The 23,297-nt window shown below is 36.8% G+C and overlaps 1 protein-coding gene across 7 annotated transcripts in view; it reads right to left on the reverse strand.

Moving 5' to 3' along the window:
- The window catches only part of PAK3 (p21 (RAC1) activated kinase 3), a 278,537-nt gene that overhangs the window by 79,954 nt on the left and 175,286 nt on the right, over positions 1-23,297 (reverse strand). For 6 of the 7 annotated variants that reach the window (XM_084789227.1, XM_084789225.1, XM_084789224.1 and 3 more), the window contains one exon: positions 14,194-14,395. In XM_084789227.1, coding sequence (XP_084645353.1) covers positions 14,194-14,368 — 175 coding nt within the window. In that variant the 5' untranslated portion in view covers positions 14,369-14,395. Of the gene's footprint in view, positions 1-14,193; positions 14,396-21,715; positions 21,935-23,297 lie in introns of those variants that run through there. The other variant, XM_084789226.1, reaches the window with a different exon arrangement.

A 23,297-nucleotide genomic window follows, 5' to 3' on the forward strand; every position in this document is an offset into this window, starting at 1 on the left:
GCAATTTAATGCAAGCACTTTACCAGTCCTTGTTCTTCTTGAAGACTCTCTCATAGAACCACCTAGTGTATATTCTAAGCTTACTGATAAACTTACCACTTATCAATGCTGTATTATTAGATGCTCTTTTCCTACCTATCTCTCTATCTAAAATTCACAACACTTGACAACAAACCTCATCTTACATTCTCTAGCACCTATATGAATATTCAAGCACCATCATTTTTGGAAGACTGGCCATGAAAAAAGCAGTTCCAGAGTCATCTCACTTAAACTATAGAACCAGCTTTATAAAGCTGGCAGAACTAGTATATGAACCTAATTCTCACTATGTTCCAAGAATGTAAGCTTGGACTCCAATTAACTGATGACTTGGTAGATTTTCAAGAAAAATGAAGCAACTTTTGTTCTAGTCTTCAGCAAATATTCAATAATTCCATGGAGCTTAGATATCTGATTATTGTTTTACTTCATTTCTTGGGAATTGTACAATGAGTATCTTTCCATTAAGAATTTAGGAAACCTTGGTGACGTATACTAAAATTCATGCTAACCTGGTTGTTGGGCTAAGATTCAATCTGATTTGCTCAAGGTTGGTATTTGCAAAGAACAGACATCCAAGTGAGCATCACTTTCTAAGTGTAGCTTCCATATTCTTTCAGACCAGAGAGCAAAGCCATCGACTACTGGCTGCATCACAAAATGCAAACACCATTTTACTTTGGGACCTTCCAAGTATGAACAAATTTTCCTTGTTACGTTAGGGTTAGGTAAACCTTCTAAAATCTCATATTTTGTCATCTATCTCTATTCTATCACCATATAAAGAAGCAAAAGCCCATCTTGTGACCCATGCTACTTCTATACCCATTCCTAATAGTGTACATTTTCTCTAGAGCTAGAGAATACTCTCAACATTTCTTGCCTTGGGTTCTCAAATTTCTCCATAAATCACTGTTATCTGGGGTAATCTATATTTAAAATGAGGTATTGTAGCCTTTTGTGTGGATTTCTACTTATATAATGCAGGTGAGCCCTTCCTCAGATATCCTAGAGGGAGTTGCCCTACTCCAAGACCTTCCCATCTGCAAGAATGGTGAAGTTACATTGCTGTCACTTTATTCCAAAGTGTTTATTTGAGGTCAATAGTTAAATTACTCTTCTTTTGAGGTGATTGGCAATTTCCCCTTTCTGTTTATGCCCCTGTTCCTTTGAAGACTTTGCCTTCCGGTCTTTCTTCCCAATCTCTACACTGCCATTATTCTGAAACAGGAGATACAAGTGGGCAACTTCTTCAAATCCCTTCCTTAGGTGATCCTTGATCTTCCTCAGATCAGTGTTATCTCCCTTTTTTTCCCTTTCAACCCACTGTCTACACCACCTTTTAATGGAATGGTTCTAGCCACAATACCATGGGGAACTATATACAATTTCAATGTATGGTGTCTAGTTGGAACTGTCAGGCTCTCTGGAAGTTATATATAGACAAATGATTTTTCTAAACCCAAGAGGCAATATTTGGCTAGGGGGGAAAACTCCAAATAACCCTGGTGCTTTTATTAAGCAGAATGACATTTTATCTGAAATATTCAAGCTTGTTTTCTCATGCTTTAAGCCCAGGCTACCATTCTACTGACCTAATTCTGTGAAACCCTTACTCCTGTATCATGTCTACAGTGATGTCAACAAAACCAACACTCTCTGGCTATCTCTATTGTAAGGCACTTATACCAACTCCCTGTCCTACATTCTGTGGTGCATCATGTAAATGACTCCTGCTCTATTGTCCTAGGAACTCTCAACCCATGATTTCCTCTAGCAGCTATGTGACAAAGCTCTATCCTGACATAAAGCAATGCTAACTTCCCTCCATTCTTATACTAAAGCTTCTGTGGATTGCTCACTGAAGGGATTACATGGAAATGTGGATTGTTTTATTATTAAGTTCACAGACCCTAGTTAGGGCACTACTGATTCTTAGAAGAGTCATTTTTTTCTTCCTTCTTCAGTCTTTCCCTTTCCTCTCAAACTTTCTTTTAGGCTTAAAAGACATGTTGAGATTTCTCAGTTCCAAAAAGACAAGAAAACCTGTCAACATGCTCATACCCACGACTTACTGTTGTCATCACTCACCACTGCCTTATGTAAGTTAAGCGTCTACAAAGTCAATTTATACTTCATCTCTCACTTCTCCAACAACTGTAATAGCTCCCAAACACACATTAATCTCTTCCATTCCCAAGTGCCATGTTTCAGGTCTTATAAAAACTGTCTTCTCAATAAGAACCAACACTGTGCACCAGAAACATCTTGAAAATCCTCCACATAGCTCTTTCCTAGAATCCAGTCTTATATTTCTGGCCTCTTCTTTTAGGACTTATTTATAAGATTTTTTTTTGTTGGCTGTTTAGATCACATTCCCCAGAAGCCACCTTGGGTCACCTCTCCTCATCAATACACTCTCCCCCTTGGTTCATCTCTTCAACACACTTCCTTTATTTCAGCATCCACACTATGATTTCAACTTTGTCTCAGCACTATCCCAACACCCATTAGACATCTCCAATTAGTTGCCTCCCTGTTTCCTTATAGCAAATATTTCTGAAGGAATATGACACTACATCTCTCTGCTTTCCTACCTTATTCATCTCCAGTTCCTCTTCTTGCAACCTGATTCATTCCCCACTTTTGCTAAGCGTCCTTTCTAAATAATGGATCTACATTTCCTACTTCTAATGACACTGTTCCTGCATTGTTTCTCCAAAGCTTTCTCATGGCACTTCCTACTCTCCCATCCTTCAGAGTAGCAAATCTGAACTTCTAGTTATATCAAGAGGCAGTGTTTCATGCCTGCTGCCTTTGCAATGCTGCTCATTGTACTTGAAAAGCCACTCACTCCTTACATGGCTACTTATACTTTCTGTATACTTCATACAGTTTTTGTCTTAAGAAGACTCACCTCAGTTTACTGGTCATCTCATTCAGGAAGCCTTCTCTAAGTTCTTTTCCCCTTAATCATCAACCTATTATGCTTTCCAGTACTATTCTGTTTTTACTTATCATAGAAAATTCTAATCATTGACTATCTTGCTTCTTACGAAGCCATCAGTTTCTTAAAGGCAGAGATTGGAATTTAGACCTTCTATGCCTCAGAACATCACAACCCTCAATGCTTCATAATAAGTCCAATGAGTAAAGAAATGGATGGATGGATAGATGGATTTACATGGCATGGAATGACCCTGAGGAGATAGGGCATGATTGTTTGCTCTTTGTTCACTGATGAGGAAACAATGACCCAGGCCCAACTAAGAAGACCAAGGAAGTGAAGCTGCATAGTAGAATTATTTTAGTAGTTAAATTTGTTCATAGTGTCAGTGATCTTTCTGCATTGGAGGAAATGACTCTGTATTCCTTCAGTCACATGTCGAGTGAGATGTCACTTTGGTGTCAAAAGTGTATATTAGTGACACAGTTGGGTAGAATTCAAGTTACACAAAACCAACCAGTCTCCCTCAGGTGAAATCCCTCAATAATGTCATTTATCTTCAGTAAGTTGTTTTAGAAAACTGTCACATGGGATTTACTTGTTCTAGGAGGTTCACTTTCCATCTCACCCTAAAATTCCAGAGAGTATTGTTTTTGTTTTTCTTGCATTGGTTTTCATAAAGTTACTTCCAGAATTATATTTTAGAGTAATTTCTACCTTCCTTGAAAATAGAACATGCAGGTAAACAAATGAATGGCAAGAGGCAGACATAGAGAAAGCTTTTCAACATAAATTTACCCTAAAAGTACATACACACACACACACACACACACACACACACACACACACACACACACACATACATATATAAATTAAAGCAAAGGAAAGTATGCAACATCTTCCAGTATATGTGGCAAAATTTAAAAGGCAACACTTAAAGCTGTATTAATGTAGAAAGACCAAAACCAAATATTAATCATAATTTAAAATACAAAAATAATGTTTCCAAAGAACAATAAACATACAGATTGGATAGTTCCCTGAGGTAAACATTTCATTACTCTGGCAATATGGAGTAACTCTCAGCTCTCTTTCATTGTCTTTGCATCAGTCAATGGAGCAGTTAGGAAGTGAGCATTAAATTAGGGATCAATGTAGTGACAAATTATGCTAAATGATTCATTAAGAACTTGGAAAATACTTTAAAGGTACAAATTAGCTGGGAGAATGAGCTCAATTTTAAAAAGGAGCAATATTACCAGATTAGAGAAAACTAGGAAGTAAATTGGAACAAAAGTGGATAAATGTTCAAGATAAATGCACGCCACAGGAAAAATAGAGATATCTGTAGTCGACAGTCTAAGTGAACTAGAAGTAGGACCCAAGAAACAACCCACAAGTACCAGGTAGATAAACAATCTATAAAGACATAAGAAAGACCATAGAAGAAAAAAATCAGAAGTATGAAAGCATATAGCAAACATATAAATTAAAAGACAGCAGTAAACACGGGGAGAATAGTCTTGAAAATCAAGAAGGACAGAAAGATGAAGCTGGAGATAATGGTAACGAATGTGTGGGAAAGGTTTGGGAGGAGGTGGATGAGATAATGGAGTTCTTATGAAGACAAGCTCTCGTTAGCTCTGTGCTATTAAGGTACCTGGCCTTATCAGGCTTCACTCAGGCTGAGAACAAACAGTGGGTGTGCAACAGGGAAATGAAAGCACCTACCTATGACTACATCTTTTACTTCTAAGGTCAATTACTGGGCATTTCCTATCATCTCTGCTTCCCTCCCTCCATCTCTTCCTTTGTGTACACATGTGTGGGGACATGTACGTACACACATGCATGTATTATTTTTGCAATTGGGAAATCCCTTGCAGATAAGGAGTTTGCTTTCTTACAATGTTCATCACTCAGCTCGACACATAAACAGCAGGCACCACTATTTCTTGGGTGACAGATACAAGCAGTTCAGACATACGCCAGATTATCTTACTTCTGAACTGACAAACCAATAAACTACATTCGTGTTTAAAGTCAAAATACAACTCAGATCTAGGGATTGGTCATTTGCTCCCATGTCTCTCTCTCATGGTGTGTCCTTTAAGATAATGGAGAGCTAATAAAGCAATTTATTAGGCCACTTTAATTGGAGCTCCTGTGGATTTGAACTTTACTGGGAAATTGCTTTATGCAACAACCACAGACTTGGCATGAGAACACCTCCTTGTCCCTTCTGGTGTACATTAATGAAGCCAAATAACTTGTGTGGCCAAGAGGAGTCACTTTCTGCACTGGAAGAAGGCATGATTGGGTCAGAGATGCACCATACTCAGAAGTCTATTTTATAACACAATATCCATACATTTTATTCCCTTTCAAGGAAATCCATGATGGAAAAACTAATTTTTAAAACTGTTATCCACATTCTATAGGGGATAACATTCATTTTTCCTAACAGGCAATCCTTCATGAGTTGCTCATTGTTTACCTCAATAAGAGATGCTTTTTCTGAGATTCACACATTGTCTATAAAATATTGCTTTTGTGGTATGTGAAGTTTAAAAGACATTACTGTCTAATTAACTACTAGGGCAGTGCATTACATATGGGATTGTTGCTGTTATATTTCATTTTGCTATCACTTTGTTTCACCCTCTGATTCACAGCCAGTGCACTATGCCATCACTCTCAAGTGGAAAGCCTCCTGAGGCCCTTTTTATACTTGCTTAAGTATAAGTATTTCAGAACTATTGTTCTTCCTAGGGCAACAATAGCCCTACAGGAGGTATCACCAAGCAGGTGCTCTTTGTGAAAGCAATAGTCCCAGAGGGACTGATTTCTGCCAAGCTTCTACTCCCTAACACACCTGCTTTCTATAAAAATACCCTATTTGGAGGAGACCCACAGGAATTTCTTACCTCCTGAATTTATGACATGTAAATCTTTTCTTATGACATGCAAATCTTTCCTGACACAGCAGGAAAAGTAATTGTCAAGTTTTTACATTTGGGAGCCTTGAAATTTATTATTTTACCATTGCAAATATTGGAAATATTATGTGGTAATGGAAATGGAAAAATCAGGCATAAAACATCATTTTTAATGTTGGCTCCAAATATTTAAAGAAGTTGACAGTGAAGGGCAGGTTAAAAAAAAACACTACAAAGTCTCCACATAACTCTTTCTTACTTAAGCTTAGCATCTCGGGGAAAATGCACACTGAATCTGAGTAGAAAAGCAGGGTGCTTCTCATTAAACAAGAAGAGGGATGGCTTAGGAATCAGTACAAGAAAAGAAACAATCGCCATTTCTTCTGTTCTAATTTAATATAGTTACCCAATATTTTTATTTTATAAACATCAAACATTATTGTCATAAAAACAATTTAAACATCTTTGAAAGAACACAATAATTACAGAACACTAATGCATTTTTTAAAAGTCTAGTTACTTTCTGCTAGTAAAGTGGGACAAGAGGAAGAAAATCCTGTAAGAAAATAAAAATGACCAAGGTCATCGTTGCTAATTCACCTAGGTTTCTCCTTTTCTTTCCTTAAAATATTCCACTTTGCATTTTCCACTGAGTAAAACATATGTTCAAAAAAGGTTCAATTATTTTCATTTGTTTGGACAAGTAATCATTGAACTAAGGCTTGACGACTACACCTGTTCAGCTTTGTCGGCATCATTTAATGGCTTTGAAATGGCCTCTTATATAAAGTGGCTTCAAGGAAAGCTTTACCTCCATCATAGGAGGATTGCAGAACATGACTTTAAACATCATCAATATGTAATTGGGACAGTACAGTGTGTAAAGTCTATTCTGCCTTCAGAAACCCGCTAAAGTAACTCAGAGGGTCTAATTCACCTATCTGAATTTTCTTTATGTATAGTTCATTTCCATGGGAAAATAGTCAGCTAATTTCTTCTCTCTGGTCTTCAGTAGCTATAAAGACAGTATGTACAGACAGAACCTCCAGATGGTACCTGCTTCTGCAAGAGTAGCTACAAGCTTAATCCATGTGTTGACTGGTTCATGGAAATGATCAGATGAGCACAAGGAAATGACAGTCCCATGTGAGGCATGTAGTCAGCCCCATTGACACATGCAGACATTCATAGCTTTCTGTGGTTTCATCTTCAAAAATACTCAACATTACTGATCAGTCTGGAAAATAATAGAGTTGTCTTTCATCTCTTTCTAGGTAACATACACTTGTTCCTTTCTTATTTCTGTTCATTACAAAGATGGACCAGTTTCAATGGGTAATATTTGAGAACTATAAGGCAAAGACGAGGTAGTGTCTTAGGGAGACACGCTGTCCAAATGGACAGTTATATAAATAAAGTACAAGGCTAAGAAGGGTAAAAGGGCCTCATCCGCTTTAAGAAAGGACTTTTTAATCCTTGGCTATTAGTAACTTTTGTATCCTTTCATACTTCACTTTAATGTTTGATACAGCATGTTTCTCTTTTCTCCCTTCTAACCTCATCCATTGTTCTTTTTATCCTTTTTTCTTTATCCTGTTCCTCTTTACTTCACTGTATACATCTCCCAGTTCTATATTTCATACCTCTCTTCAATTTGAGTAGATAGTGGTTTTACTGGGCTACCTGCAAATTTTCCCTGTTTATTAGCCTTGAAGTGGGGGCACAGGCTTTTGGAGACAGGGAGTGGATATCTGTACCCCACCTTCTTTCCATTTCAACAAGGATCTTCTAAGAGTGAAGGAATAGATAAAAAGCTCTTCCCCTGGGGCATAGCACTCATCCCAGAGGGCAAGAAAGAACTATGTATCCTTCATATCCCAAAACACTGGCCAGTGATCTATAAAAAGGACTTACTGGGCTGGAGAGATGGCCCAGCAGTATGGGCTGCTCTTCCAGAGGACCTGGGTTTAATTACTAGTACCTACATGGCAGCTCACACTTGTCTGTAACTCAAGTTCCAGTGGATCCGACTTCCTCACACAGACCTACATGTAGGCCCAACACAAAAGGCACATACAAATAATATTTAACAAATTTAAAAAGAGGACTTCCTTCTGGGTACTTTTAGAGTGCAAAAGGTAATGCACACATTATTCTGGAAGCACCAGTCCCGGCCACCTGGCTTTCTGATAGCAGATCCTATCCTTCTATTCATTGATACTCCTACACATTGGTGGTGAATTAACAATCACCTTGAACTCCTGCAAGATTCCAAAGGGCCTTAGTTTTACCAAAGAAGGATTGCATACTGTTACCACACCAAGTGTATTTTACTGTGCATTAGATTAAAATTAGTAATGTGCATTGACCAAAACATTAGATTAAAAAGACCATTAAAGATAGCTGAGCAGGCTAGAGAGATGGCTCAGGGGTTAAGAGCACTGTCTGCTCTTCCAAAGGTTCTGAGTTCAATTCCCAGCAACCACATTGTGGCTCACAACCCTCTATAATGAGATCTGGTGCCCTCTTCTGGTGTGCAGGTGTACCTGCAGCCAGAGCACTGTATAAATAAGAAATAAATACATCTTTTAAAGATAGCTGAGCATTTTCTCATTGCACCACAGTACTTCCCACTGTGTAGTATATAGAACAAATGGTGTATTCCAGGGATTAGAATAACAGTGTATTTTCAATACAGTAACAAGAACTGTGTAGCACCTCAATAACTTATTCACATATATGAATATATCAACTTAGAGCCTCACTTTTCTAAAGCAAGCCACTTGCAAGCATGTGAACTATGTATTCTCAATGATAACCTAGCCCCCTCACCCCCCAAAACTGTTAGCACATCTCTATTGTGAATATTGTGTTACTATCATTTTCTACATGACAATTAAAAAGTAACTTTTCCTGATATTTGTATACATTTTAAAGCACACTGAAACTTTTTAAGAAAAATGAAAGCCACCACTGGTTTCTGATGAGAGCAGCACAGATTACTACTCAGTCCCTTTGTTCCATTGCAAGGGAGGTTAATATAGTATAATAAAAACAGGTTGGAGATAGAGAGACTGGGGTGTTTTGGGGTTCAGTTCTTTGCTATGTGGTCCTGGATTGTACATTTAAATGCTTTAAGCATATACTGCTATGGCTTCAAAAGGGAGTAGAACAAGGAATGTTCATGCATGGTGCCTGAAGCACAGACTGGCACCCAGCAAGTAGTCAGCAAATGAGTGATAATTTTCTATATGTCATAAATTTCTTTTTATCCCACTATTTTATCATACGCCTCCAAGCATTCTTCAGGTCACAAAGACACAATTTTCTCCAGATTTCCCCACAAGAAATATACATTTGAACTGTGCTCTCTACAGACACAGCCCTTCATACAGCATAATACATCCTCCAAAAAATACCTAAGGCTCAAAAGCAGTTCGAGACATAAAACAAAGGAGGACATTAGAAACAGCTGTCACAAAGAAGAGGTCATATCCAAGCACAGGCTCACCTGCTTCTTTCTTATATGTTCAGCTTTAACTCTTTAACATTGATTACTTTGGGGCCCACAATGTCATTTCAGGGTCTTTGCTGTGTTTATTTGCCTCATTGATTTCTCCTTACTGGTTCATTTATAGTTATACATTTATTGATGAATTTATTTATTCATCAATTTACTTATTCACAAGCTTAATCCAAAATGGATGGCAGCTGACAGGCAAGAATACATAAAATGCAACATGAACCCATATATTCAAAACAGATAAGGATGTAAAGGGGGAAAATAAAAAAATGAAAGGAAGAAGATAAAATGAAGCTGGAACACAGCTAGTACAAAGTACACACATACCAAGAAGTGTCATTGTAAGTGCTGTGTATGAACCACACACTCAGCCCCAAACATTCTAGTAGTCAACAAATGAGAAACATAATCTGCCCCACACTTCACACTCTCTAGACAACAAAATCAAGCCACTTATTTACAATATCTTTTTCCAGGTCTAAATCCTTCAAATTTTGTACAGTATAGTATCAATAAAATGGTGTCAAACTGTGCCTCTTTCATTGCTTTAACATCAAGACTCAGCTCCTTAAAAAAAAAAAGAAAAAAGAAAAAAGAAAGAAAGAAAGAAAAGAAAGAAAGAAAAAGACTCAGCTCCTAGGGCAGTCTCCAACAATGGCAGCTCCTCAATCTCAAAATGAAAGCTACTTTATATTTTTTCTTTTATCTGTCTCTTGTTACATTTGGTCAATTAAATGTAGCCATTTAAAAAAAAATCAACCCATAGGCGTTCTCTAATACAAATAGAAAAGTTTAAATTGCAACTAAATCAACTCTTTTCAATTAGTGATGAAGTAGGTGTTATTTATAATGGGAAACATTAGGAAAATACCCAAGATATAAAAAAAGAAAATGGTTAAATTAGCCATGATGCCACCATATGTTGACATATTACATACCACTAAAAATTACATCTATAGACTTTAAAATGGAGGCAAATATTTTGAAGAAAATGGTAAGTTAAAAAGATCAAACTACAAATATATATAATGATATTAATTGTATAAAGATATAAACCAATAATACACACACACACACACACACACACACACACACACACACACACACACACGAAGATTCTAGGAAGAAATCCACCAACATATTAGCATAATTTCTGGGATTTTGATGATTATGAGTGATTTTTATTTTCTAAAGGCTTATCTTTATTTTACAAGTTGACATTGATGAATAATTTTGATGATATGATTAAAAAAAGAGGGTCTATGAGGAAAAACATCAATCCAGTGACCTTTGGCTTATACAAATGTAAGGAAATTTTTTTCCTGTATAGTGTTCTATAATTGACATACAGATTCCAATCATGGCAAAAGCTACTTTAAAAAGGTATAAATTCAATAACTCAGTCTATTGGTTGTGGAAGCTGTTAAATGCTACAAACATAATATTAACTCAAAATTACCCAGCAGCAGTTAATTTACATTTTGTAGCACTCAGGAGCTTTGTACCTTAGGTTAAAGGTACAAAGATTTGGTATGGCATGGCACACCCTGCCGTCTTCATTTAACAGTTGATAAAAAATCAGGCTCAAAAGCTACATGATTGCCCTCAAAGTCACAATTGTTATTGCCCGAGTCCTACATGAATTCAGGCCTCCAGAATCCAAGTTCAATGCTCTTTTTATTAATTCAAAACTACTGTGATGTTACTCAAACCTCCATCAAGAAGCAGGGACAGAAAAACAATCCTCTTTTTTCACCAATGAAGGTCAGGTTTTTAGGCAAACCTGAAGTTAGCAAAGTTTAACTGAGGAACTTTTGGAAATAGGAGAGGAAAAACATGGACACTAGAAATGAGGTCACAAGTGTACTTTTCAAATATCTTATAAATATTTTATAGGCAATAGTAATAACAATAATACACTAAATAAAAAGGACAAAGAGACTTTCCAATATTTAAAACAGTAATAATGAAAGACTCTACATAGTTTTGTTTAGATCTTGAGATGATTTCCAGGGATGATAAGGACACACATATTACTCTATGGTAGTGAAAATGAAAGCGACAGTGAAGCCATGTACAGTGATGAGCTGGTAGTTCAATTCATGGATATAAATGTTCTCAGAGTCATTGAAACCTCATCTTGACGCTGTATCAAAAACATGAATATAAGCAGCATTATTTAATGACTTTACCCCTTGTGAAGCAGACTTCTGTCTAACATCTTTTTAGAAGAAACCCAACCACTTCTCTATTGAGTTCAGTAAAGTCACTTAAGCTGTGAAGGCAACTTATCAGCTATCCAGTACAGGCATTTAAATGCCACTACCTCAGTAATTTAGGATTTTTTTTTTACATTAACTTCTTCTCATAACAGCTTTTTAAAAAGAAAAGCACATTTATAGCACTTCTTTGTAAGTGAAATTAAATTATCCAAGCTTTCTCTGTGTGTCACCTGTCCAGTAATACTAGTAAATGGTAATTGATGGCTTAAAAGCTTAACTTAGATGGTTTCTGGTGATTCTTCATAATACCTCTTTATGAAACTCTTCCAAATCATTCAAGTTTCAAACAAGTAATATTTGATATGAGAAGATCCCAATGTTCATTGTTTCCTTGGACTATCATGATTTTTCTTATTTAAAAAAAAAAAAAAGCTCCCTTTCCTTATAACTCTGTCTCCTAAAAAGTCTCCTAGTTATCTTTATTGTCTCTTATGATAATAACCTCTGGCATACAAGAACCTCCCTGAAGATCATCCTATAAAATACTTTATCACATAGTAGTATGAAAAAGTTCATAGTCAAATTTAGTTACACAAAAATTTCATCATTCATAGGTTCTTCTTGATCCAAAATTTCACTGCCTTCAAGAGGCGATCTTGGAAGATGTTTCACCATCTCTTGCCAAATCTGGGTTACACTGATACCAGGCTTTGGCAAACTAGCTGATGCCTCTTTTATTAAGGACTTAGCATTAGTAATGGTCTAAGAATCCCTCACGTTAGTACCTCCAGGACCTTTGTGAGATTTCAACTGTTGAACAACATATAATTACTCCATATTCCTGATTAGCTTGACCATACATTGATATATGAGCTGAAAGGTAAAGTCTGGCTGATATTAAAGATTGTGTATATCCTAGAACATGTACATATTGGCAAATGCATGGGGTACCAAATGGATGATAAAAACCAACAAGACTTTTGAATTCAAGCTTGTTTTCCTTCAAGTAGTCCTGAATGTCTCTAAGAAAGCTCCGTTCAAGGCATTTCTGAATGACAGATGAAGTCATCCAGATTCTTCTGTGTGCATGCCAGTTCAAGAAAATTTTGGCTCAGATCTTTTCCCCTGAGGAGATTTGAGCATAATTTTCTCGAGAACTGCAGTGGTTTCATTATGAGGTCACTTGAACTATTGGCCCAAAACAGAAATGCCAACTCCTCTGATTCTCCAAAACCCATGCTCCTCAAAGTAGGAGTTTTCAAAGACACTACAAACATGCACTTTCGATAGCACCAAAGATTTGTGCATTGTGATCCATTATTTATGCACTGTCTGCAGGTAGCAGATGTTGTATAGAGAGCTTTTCTTTGGCATAACTATTACAAATGACCTGGTCTCTAGATAGGGACACACCTTCAAACCCAAACCACCCTTTACTTTCACAAAACAGTTTTCAAGATCCACTTAAGTACTGGCAAACATGTTTTTAAAACTCTCCCTTCTAAGGTCACAGATCCTCTGTATGGAAGGCAAGGCACCCTTTTACTTCTCTTCAACCTTCAGTCATGAAGAAGAAATATCTTATAAACATACAAGAGGCAACACAGTGACTAACAAGAATTTCACCTCTTCTTATGATACAAATTATAAATTCATTAACACCACATAAGCACCCCCCAAACTACTTATTTTACCTTGAAGATAAGTATCAATAATTACTTTTTTCAAAAACATTACCTTTCTTTCTCTTTTGACCAATTTCACTGATGAAAGCAAGTTTATGCTTACTTTACTCACATGCTATTCAAGAGTTACACTTACAGAAGCTATATTTCAGCTTTCCGGCAAATAATGCAACCATATATGCTAGTTACTAAAAAATTCACAAAACCAAGTGTCACAAAGTTGTAGCATATGCTATTTAAGCAACAAGTTGTATTTATGAATCCCACATGGGTAAATGATAATATATTGTGACTTTCATGAACATGGAACTGATTACGTAGGTGACAATTGGTAGAGGAATAAAGAAACAAAGCCCTACATTTCCTACTTTGTGATTCACACAGAAAACAGTGTGGTAACTTGGACTTACTCCTATATACTTAATTCAATACCGTCAGTTACCAAGAAGATATATGGAAGGAAATCTACCCATACACTCAAGTATCAAAAATGGACAGCTCCTAAAGTTAGGAATACATTGCTTTAAATTCTACCCTACGTTTCCAGAAAGCCAGTTACTGTTTATACACTCAATACAATGCTCTTGCAATGGTTTCCCTTTACTTAAATCTATAAATTCAACTCATGTGAGAGGCAAACACAGCATGTATATTTTCCGTTATCCTATAGGAGGTCAATTAAGCATGATCCTCTGACAAAGCGCAACCTCTGAAGATGGAGATGTAAAGGTCAAGCAGGCTCTGAACAGCCAGTGCTCCAGAAAGGACTACCCAAGCAAGAGACAAGGAAAGAATAAACTGGCCCGTTTTGAACACCCGGCCACTGATACTTTACTTTTATCCCCTCCTCCTGGGAAGATAGAGCGCAGCCTGGCTTTCTTATTCTTCTCTTCAGGGGCCATGGGGAGTGGTTTGGAGCTGTGGTTGAGTGCTGAAGAATCTCGGTTGTTACTGTTCATCCTCAGTGGGGGAGCTGGGGGTTTTTCTTCGTTATCCAAGCTGTCAGACATTTTCAGTTGCAGCTGATTTCACAGCTCCTAAGGAAAAGCAGTGGCAAACAGGAGGTAAGGGAAGACACATCTAATGCAAGTCTGGTACACATGGGGAGCTTATCATCTCGAAAACAGCATTGCTCTTTCATTTATTCACTCTGATTCACTGTGCAGAGAGAAGACATTTGCCTCTCCAAGGACTAACAAGACAAATTGCCAAATTGGAAGTAAGTGCAGTCACTAGTGACTTTCAATATGCATATGCAAGTGTGTAAGCTTCCTTGATTTTCCCACAGTGAGACTCTCTAATTTCTGTTGTCCATGCATAATCTGTGAATGAACAATTTAGAATCGATTTTCTTCAAAAAATATTGTGCTGATTATCAAATTGTCAAGTGACACAAACTTTCTACACTTTCAAGTTGACACAAGCTTAGATGTTGTCAAAAGCCCACCACCACAATTTATTAGATGTTTAAACATTGGCATGTCTTGGTGTCTGCTTCTTACTTCTGTGTACCTGATTTGCAAAGTGATTTCTGCTGTTTTTTAATGAAAAATGCAAGAAAGCTTTTTATATACATGTCAATTTCAGGAAGGTTGGGGCATACTGTCTTAGCAGACAACGCTTTTCCCAAGCAAGCAAGCATCTAAAGCAGATGGGTCAGATGTCATTATGGCCAAAGGCAGAAAGCGCTTAAACTCAGAGGAGACATCATAATTTTACTCTATCATATTTTATGTCCCAGGAACATACTAGGTTGTAAAATCTAGTTTAGGTTTTATGAATTTATTATTTATTCTGAATTTCACTGTTATTTGGGTTCTTATGTCAAAGTCTGAGGACATTCCTGTTTCATCCAATTCAGAGCATGAACTGGAAAAAGTGTAGCATCTCCAAGGAAATGTTTATGTCCAAGCATCCTTTTATTCTAATTCTGGCCTACCCTTATAGAAGTTGATCCTCATGGGCACAAGTCAGGTTTCAAAAGTGTCTTTTGGATCAATTCCTGGTTTTAATATAAGAAAAATCAAGCCTAGTAACAATGGAGTCTCTGTAAATTTGTCAAGTATTACTTAGTACTAATTTATGAATTTATGAATTCTCCAAATATAACTTACTATGTCACTCTATAAAAGGACATTTACTGTAAGTGAATGTAAGTACAGCAATAACAAAGAGCTTGTCACTAGGCAGGAGTAGCAAATGGCTTTAATCCCAGAACTGGTGAGGAACAGACAGGCAGATCTCAGAGTTCAAGGCCAGTCTGGTCTACAGAGCGAGTTCTAGGGCAGCCAGTGCTACACAGAGTAACTCTGACTAAAAAAAAAAAAAAAAAAAAAAAACAAAGAAAGAAAGAAAAAGAAGAAAGAAAGAAAGAGTCTGCTACTATTCCTTTTAGCTTTAGTGGTTACAGTATTTTTATTGATTTTAATAATGACCTATAAATTATATCATATGAGGACAATTTAAAATTTTTACTATGTTTTATGAAATCCTGTTTGTAGAAAAAAATGAGCACATTAGGAAGTAACAAAATAAAGAAACTGGCCAGACTTTAAAAGACAAGTATTATGCTTTCTCCCACATGAAAATACAGATTAAATAAAAGATATTAAAGTATAAGGGAGATTTCAGAACAAAAAGAGGACCAGGAAAGGAGATGAAGGAAAATAAGAAAGGGGTAAAGATGATCCAAGTACATTGTGTGCATGTATGACATAGCATAATGAAACTTATTATTTTGTATAATTAATACATGGTAATAAAAATTTAAATTATTTTTCTATGCTCTAACTTCAATCAATATATACAGTCACTGAATGGCCTATTGGTAATTAAAGGGAGCTGGTTGATATACATGGGAGACTTGCACTTTTCTGAAGAGATACAGAGGAAGAGTCAGTCGGGATAGGGAAGAGGGAAATGACTGGAAGGAGAAGAGGGTGGAGAAACTGAAGTTAGGATGTAAACATATGTGTGTATGTGTGTGTGTGTGTGTGTGTGTAGTATATAACACACATATGCATATGTAAACATACATATATATTTATATAATTAAATTACTCAAAATCATAGGTTGTTGGGGGAGGGGCTATCATATTCATCAGTGGTATAACCGCTTATAAGATGTGCTTGCTTTAGTAAGTAACTGCCCATTTACACCTTAGTAAGAGACTAATTAAAAATAAGTGAGATGCATAGAAAAAAGAAAACATGAAATTAGGGAGACCGGGTGAGAAAATGAATTTCATCCAGAGGTGGAGAGGAATGAGAAAGAAGAGAACAATGTGTGTGTGTGTGTGTGTGTGTGTGTGTGTGTGTGTGTGTGTGTGTGAAAATGAATAAAATTGATTATATAAATGTATGAAACCGTTAAACAATAAAAAAAGAATAGGTATTAAAGAATGTCTTTTTCTGCCAGGTGGTTGCCAATTCCCTAAGATTGGCTTGATCTTCATTTACACAGATCTGTTTCCTTTTCCCTTGCCATGGTATGCATTATCTTAATGTATTAAAACCGATTCTGTATGTCTTCAGTAATTATTATGGTGACAGCACCTGGCAATGTTTTTTCATCACCACAAAAACCTAATAAACCCCATGATGTATCCTGTATAAGTGAAACTATAACATTATAGCATAGGTACAATGAAAAATAACTATAATGTCAAGATGAAATGTATGCTAATATAGTAAGTACCACATGCTAATGGTACTAGTAATTATTATAACACACATGTGAAAGCAGGGCTAGTGAACTACATTCTCTTTTGCATTTTGACCTTTGGTCCTTCTAAATTTACTTTTCTCCAAAAACACTTGACTCCACCAGTGGTATTAAATTTTACTAGCCCAGCTCACAGTTTTCATTTAGCCATTTGGGAAGAATTTCTTGTGAAACCGATCTTTCTGGACTTGATAATAATGTCCAAATGTGAAGTTATTATTACAAAAATCTCAGATATGCCACATCTAGCTTGATTAAGAACCAAATTTGGAGGTTACTGGGCAGGACCTGAGTATTTAAATAGAAATACCAAGAGACAGAATTCTGGATAAAGAGCTACCATTTTCCAGATGATATATATTTTCTGATGATGTATGCCCTCTTTAGAACAGATCTGATCTTGCATAACAAGACAAGAGTCTAGGACAACAAGGGTTCTAGGGCAACTACTTAATTTAAGATACTGTGCTCCTTTGTTCTTGATCAATAGGTGTGGCCTCCACACCTATTTACGCATTACTAATTATACTCTTTAAACAAGGAAGCATGCTTGTGCACTGCTTCATTTCAGGCTACCTGATGACCCTGACGCTATCTGTCCAGGTATGGTTTAGATTGAGGATTAAAGACTATTCTAGATAGAAAACTTAAATAAAAGACATCTATCTGTTCTAAAAACCTACAACTCAAATTTCAAAAACACACACACACAAAAGTGACAGATAGATATCCCAGGAACTCTGCAGAGAGCCAAGCTTATATGGCAGACTTTCCACATATCAAGAAACCACAGTTGTTGTAGAATGTTCTAGCTTCATTAGCTTCACCTGGGGGTCATCAGAAGGGTTGGAATCAACCTTTACAGAGCTGCCCATGAGACTGAAGAATGGATGTCCAGTTCCACACTGGGAATGTAAAACATGACCTAAATACTCTCCATTTTTATAGACTTTACAGATTTTATTTTTGTTTAAATTATCTTGATACTACTTCAGTTCTTTGTAAATACTTACAAAGTACAAACAAAAAATTAACATCTTGACATGGTTAACCCAACTTCAAAGCAAGTGGAGAAAGGGAATGTATTCACATTGGAAGCATCGGCGTTAATGTATTTCTTCCCATGTAGGAGGTATCTTGTACTCTTCAATAAATATAGAAAGAGATAGTCATATTATGTTATGTTTGTAAAGTATACCAATTTACTAAGTCAGGTCCTCTTCTGAGACAGCTTTCTACAAAGGACACTATTAATGGATTGCTGCTTCAATCTGCCTATGATGTCATTATTTCCAAGATCTTAAGAGAGACTATTTTGTTTGGGATTGCTGTAGGCTCCATTTCAAGTGTTACACAAAAGTACTATTATTGTCTAGGAGCCCAATCGAAAAACTGTTTAGTCTTAAGTAAGTTTAACTGTTGTTTTTCATTGCTACAACAGAAACTTTTGAGTGGCACTTCAGATCTAGCCACGGGATATTTGTTTCACTTTCAGATACTGGCCATTAGCATTGTAGAAAAATAGGTAACATTAGTGTATAAACAGCCACAATTTATATCTGTTCATATCCTGATTACATAGCTACTACATTTTCACAAATAATTGAAATGTTTTTTGTAGAAATTATGTATTTTTGAGCCATCCCTTGGGCATTAGTGTTGACATATGCTCTGTAATTGCAATTGAAACTCATCTGCTATTTTAAAAATTATTTTATTTCACTATGACCAAGAAGCCTAAACAGGCTATTTTAAAACCACTAGGATACTTTACGTCTATTTTTTACCTCTTTTTCTTTCTCTTCTCAGTCTCATGCACATGTGTGAGGGCATGTGTGCATGGGTGACTATATGAACATATACAACCCTTTACTGACTTGCCTGTTGACAAAGAACCTTGCTGCAAAGCATCTGTAGAAGAACACAGTTGTTATGATGAAGGACATCTATAGATTGAATTAGAAATTTTCAACTATTGTTGCTATTCTCTCATTTTCCAATATGCGCTATCCTGCTATGCAATAGCAGACTAAACTCTCTGGAGGTTAAAAGAAGAAAGCCATTAACCTGCACAGATCTAACAATCAAGGAAAAAGAAAAACAATCAACTATAGACTAGCTAACATGATCAAAATCCACACTAAGGTATATATATTGAGTTAGATGCAGCCAAAAATGCCAATTGTGCGCATTTATTTCAGGTATTATATACCAGGTATGCGAAGGATGATAAGACAGAAATTCTAGTCCTACAACTTGCAAGACCACTTGTTAAGCCATAAGCAAATGAAATAAATATTAAAACAAATACCATGAGAGACATATATACAAATAAACATCTGTATACTTTCAAGTTTTATGTAATTATTTACTTGCATATTTTCACACCAAAACAAATATGTTCTCTGCCTTTCAACCAAATGCCCAGGCTAGCAAATACACAGCCAGAATCAAAGGAAAGCCTCCAAAACCAGGAGCAACATAAATCTACCATCAGGCATTGGTGATCACACCAACATTGTTTAATATCCCTTGCATATGAAACTAGAGGATACAAGACTGGAATGGAGCCTAGAGGAAGTGTCCAGGGTAAATTGTAATCTTTCTGGAAAACAGATACAGAATACAGGAGACAGGACTGGAATAGAACAGAGCAGAATAGAATATTCAAAAGCTGTTGTGACAGAAGTATTACAATAATTTAACACAAGGACATGTAAAAGAGGATGGTTTTAGGATAGCAGAAGCATAGTAGGCTTGTAACAGATTCCTATTAAAACATGAGTGTATTATATAAATGTTCTTGGAGGAAGGTTCTGTATAAAAAGAATTAGTGCTGTAGATCAAGGATTAAATTTCTTTAGTTCTTTTTTCCCTTTTTAAAATTTAATTGATGTATTTAGATTATATCGCAATTGTTATCCCCTCACTTGTATCCTCTCGTTCCTCCCTCCCTCCCTCTTTCACCCTATTCCCCTCCCCTAGGTCTGTGAGAGAAGGGGACCTCCTCCTCCACCATATGGTCACAGCCTATCAGGTCTCATCCTGGTAGCCTGCTTATCCTTTCTCTGAGTGCCACCAGGCCTCCCCACCAAGGGGGAAATCGTCAAATAGGGGGCACGAGAGTTCATGTCAGAGTCAGTCCCTGCTCTCCACACAACTGTGAAGAATGTCCTGTCCATTGGCTAAGGATTAAAATTTTAATGACAGCCTTTAGACCTCAAGGAATTGTATAAGAATAGGTTTAAAGCCATCATGTGTCTCCTTAGATAATTATATCAATATGGAATCATTTTTCTATGTTAAGATAACATTGTTGCCTTTACTGGAATGATGTATACATTGAAGTATACTTTGGTGATAGGAAAGAGGATTCAAGAATTTCACTTTTTGGCTTTTTTCTATATTCCCTCGTACCCGAAACACACATTTTCAAGATGGTTATGGAAGTGTTTAGCTATAGACTTGAGTGGGAAACAAGCTGTGTCTTGGTAATTAGCCTAGACCAACATTGAACTCACTCTACTTTGCATGCATTATTACCAAATTTACTTACCCACCTCAAAAATTCATGACAGACTATGTGAGAAAATATAGTAGATAATTTATAAATTGTCTCCTTCCTTCTAACCACCAAATAAAGAAAGGACTAGAAGAAAGGAAAAACCATGTGGTTTTCCATAAGGCTGCAAAATACTATCATGAAAAGGGTATTATATATTACTTTGCATTTCTCTAGCAACTTGCATCTGAATATTTCTAGACATGTTTTAGACATTAGTTTTTATACTATGTTATGTCAAAGAGGGTATTTTATTGGAAAGATAATGAGACAAAGCTGAGTTTCTGACATATTCTAGAACCACCCTACTACTCTCAGCTGTTAACTACAGGCAGCTTTGTGGGCCTGTCTTAGGATTTCGGTCATCTAGTCTCAAATTACACTGAGCCATTATGCATGCCATACTCTCCCAGTAGATCATAAGCTCCATGAGGTCAGGAGCACCGCCCTCACAAGTGCATACGTTCATATTAACTAGTACAGTGTATTGTTCTCAACAAACATTGTATTTGAGATCATTAAACAGAGCACAATACATTCTAGGCATTGGTTTCAGCTTTGAGGAGGTTTTCATAATGTTACATAAGTCTACATTGCTACTTGCAGAAAGTCTGAGCCAAGAAAGGCATGCTTGCAAATACTAGCACTAGTCTAACTGCAAGGCCAGTGGGCATCATTTAGAAGGCAGCTAGTTTCTGGCTAAAAACATCTCATTTTTAAGATATATAAGTTTGTAATTTCTAAAAAAAAAAAAATTAACTTCCTTGCTCTGCTTTGGTTTAGGCCTCACGTCAACACAGCCAGGAAGGCAGTATCATCTCTACGTCTTCCATGCAGAGTGTACAGAGTATAGATTTAGTGACAAAAGAAACTAAAGCAACAAGTCTAGGATTCCTTAAACCCCTAAACTCTTGCCAATTCCCCTTTCAACAACACACTATAACAATACACTATATATTCAAGAAAACAGAAAGGTGTGCACACTTTTCATATACAGATTTTTAACCTCTTGAAATAGTAAAAGAACAAGCATAGCCTTTTCATATCAATTCACTTCAGGCTGGTACTTACTGAGTTCATTTGCTTTTCCCATGCAAAGGCCCACGGCTATTCGGTTTATTGATAGAACTCCAAAAGGTTTTGTTGACTGTACCAGTTCTTAGACGGCCTTGTTTTGGAGCTTGCCTCTTCTGGGAGCACTCACCAAGAGAACTCTGCTATCAGAGACAGGGGTGTGCTGTTTCAGAGAGCCTCGCCAGGGAGATACCATTACAGTGGATAATGGAGGGAAGCCATTTGTAATATCACTTGATCGGGAGGAGCCTAGCTACTCGTCAGGCAGCAGGTTTGCAGAAGCAGCCGGACGAGCAAGGGAGGCACTGGCTCTTTTTACAGCTGCCTAGTTTCAATCTCAGATTAGGCAAGAGATAGCTCGCTGATGACATACATACAAGCACGCTCACACAGAACACAGTCATGTTCTCTTTCATTCACTCACGCAAATGAGGTCAGTTGTATAGTAGCCCTGTCCTCTGCTAATGTTCTTATGAGAGACTTCCATTGTTTGCAGCAGGAACCTGGCATTGAGTCCAAGAAATCAGCAGATTATAGTTACAGATTTCAGTGTCAGGTTTTGAAAAAAAAAAGTCAATAGGTATACTCCCAGCACCTGGACCTCATATTCTGCATATATAACAAGGGACAAATCACTCTTTTTCAAATGACTACTTAAGCCTCTAAATATATGCAGCACCATACTTTATTATTTATTGTATATGCTGCATGAGCCAATGCCAAGAAGTTGCTAATGATTGTCTGATGTGTATTTATATTTACAGACTAATGCATCATTTCAGGCTTCAGCTCTTTTGTTGCCAGTCCCAGCATATCTAAGACAAAGTAAGATGCATAAAGTACAAAGGCAGAGATATTTTTAAGCGTGAAAGAACAGAAATAATTACACTCAGAGATACCTCAAAGGAATAGGTAGGGAAAATAAAAAGAAAACAGGGTCCAGTAATAAAACATTTCAGGGTTCTCAAATAGAAAGTGTAATATCCTTGGAAACATTCAGATGGAACAAATTAGATGCACACTAATAGCCCTAGGGAGCAGGGTGTGGTGAGGCAAAGTCTTGGGTCTCCTGCGTTCTAGCTGCTTCCTCTTACTATGCATGGATTATAATTATCCACCGCAGTGAAACAGCAACACATTCCCTTAAATTTAAGCTCAGAATTTCAATTGCTGCATTTCCCAGGGCTCTTTGCATTGGCATTGAGATGCCTGAATGCTGCTTTCAACCTGTGACTCATGGCTCATTATCAGAGCTCCTTGTTGTGTCCCTAATTTCCCTGGACCCAGAATGGCTCTCGGGAAGGTAGCTGTCCATGCATGCCTGAAGAGAACTACAAGAGGGCAGTTGAGACCTGGTATTGTTTCTAAACCAAGAACTTACATCAACTTAGCACAGTTCACTGGTCAGCCAAAAGTGAGTTCCTATCTGATCTGGAGTTAAAAAGTCTGAGCTAGCCTAAAGCATAGCAACTCTTCTCCAGCTTTTGCTTTTGAATTAAAGTTTAAATGTCCACAATTTTAAAGGGCTGTGCATGTGTTTCAGAAGCTTGTTTGAGAGACATTGGGCAATATGAAATAA

This window comes from Acomys minous (genome assembly GCF_964271855.1).
Source record: "Acomys minous genome assembly, chromosome: 7".
Classification (NCBI taxonomy): domain Eukaryota; kingdom Metazoa; phylum Chordata; class Mammalia; order Rodentia; family Muridae; genus Acomys; species Acomys minous.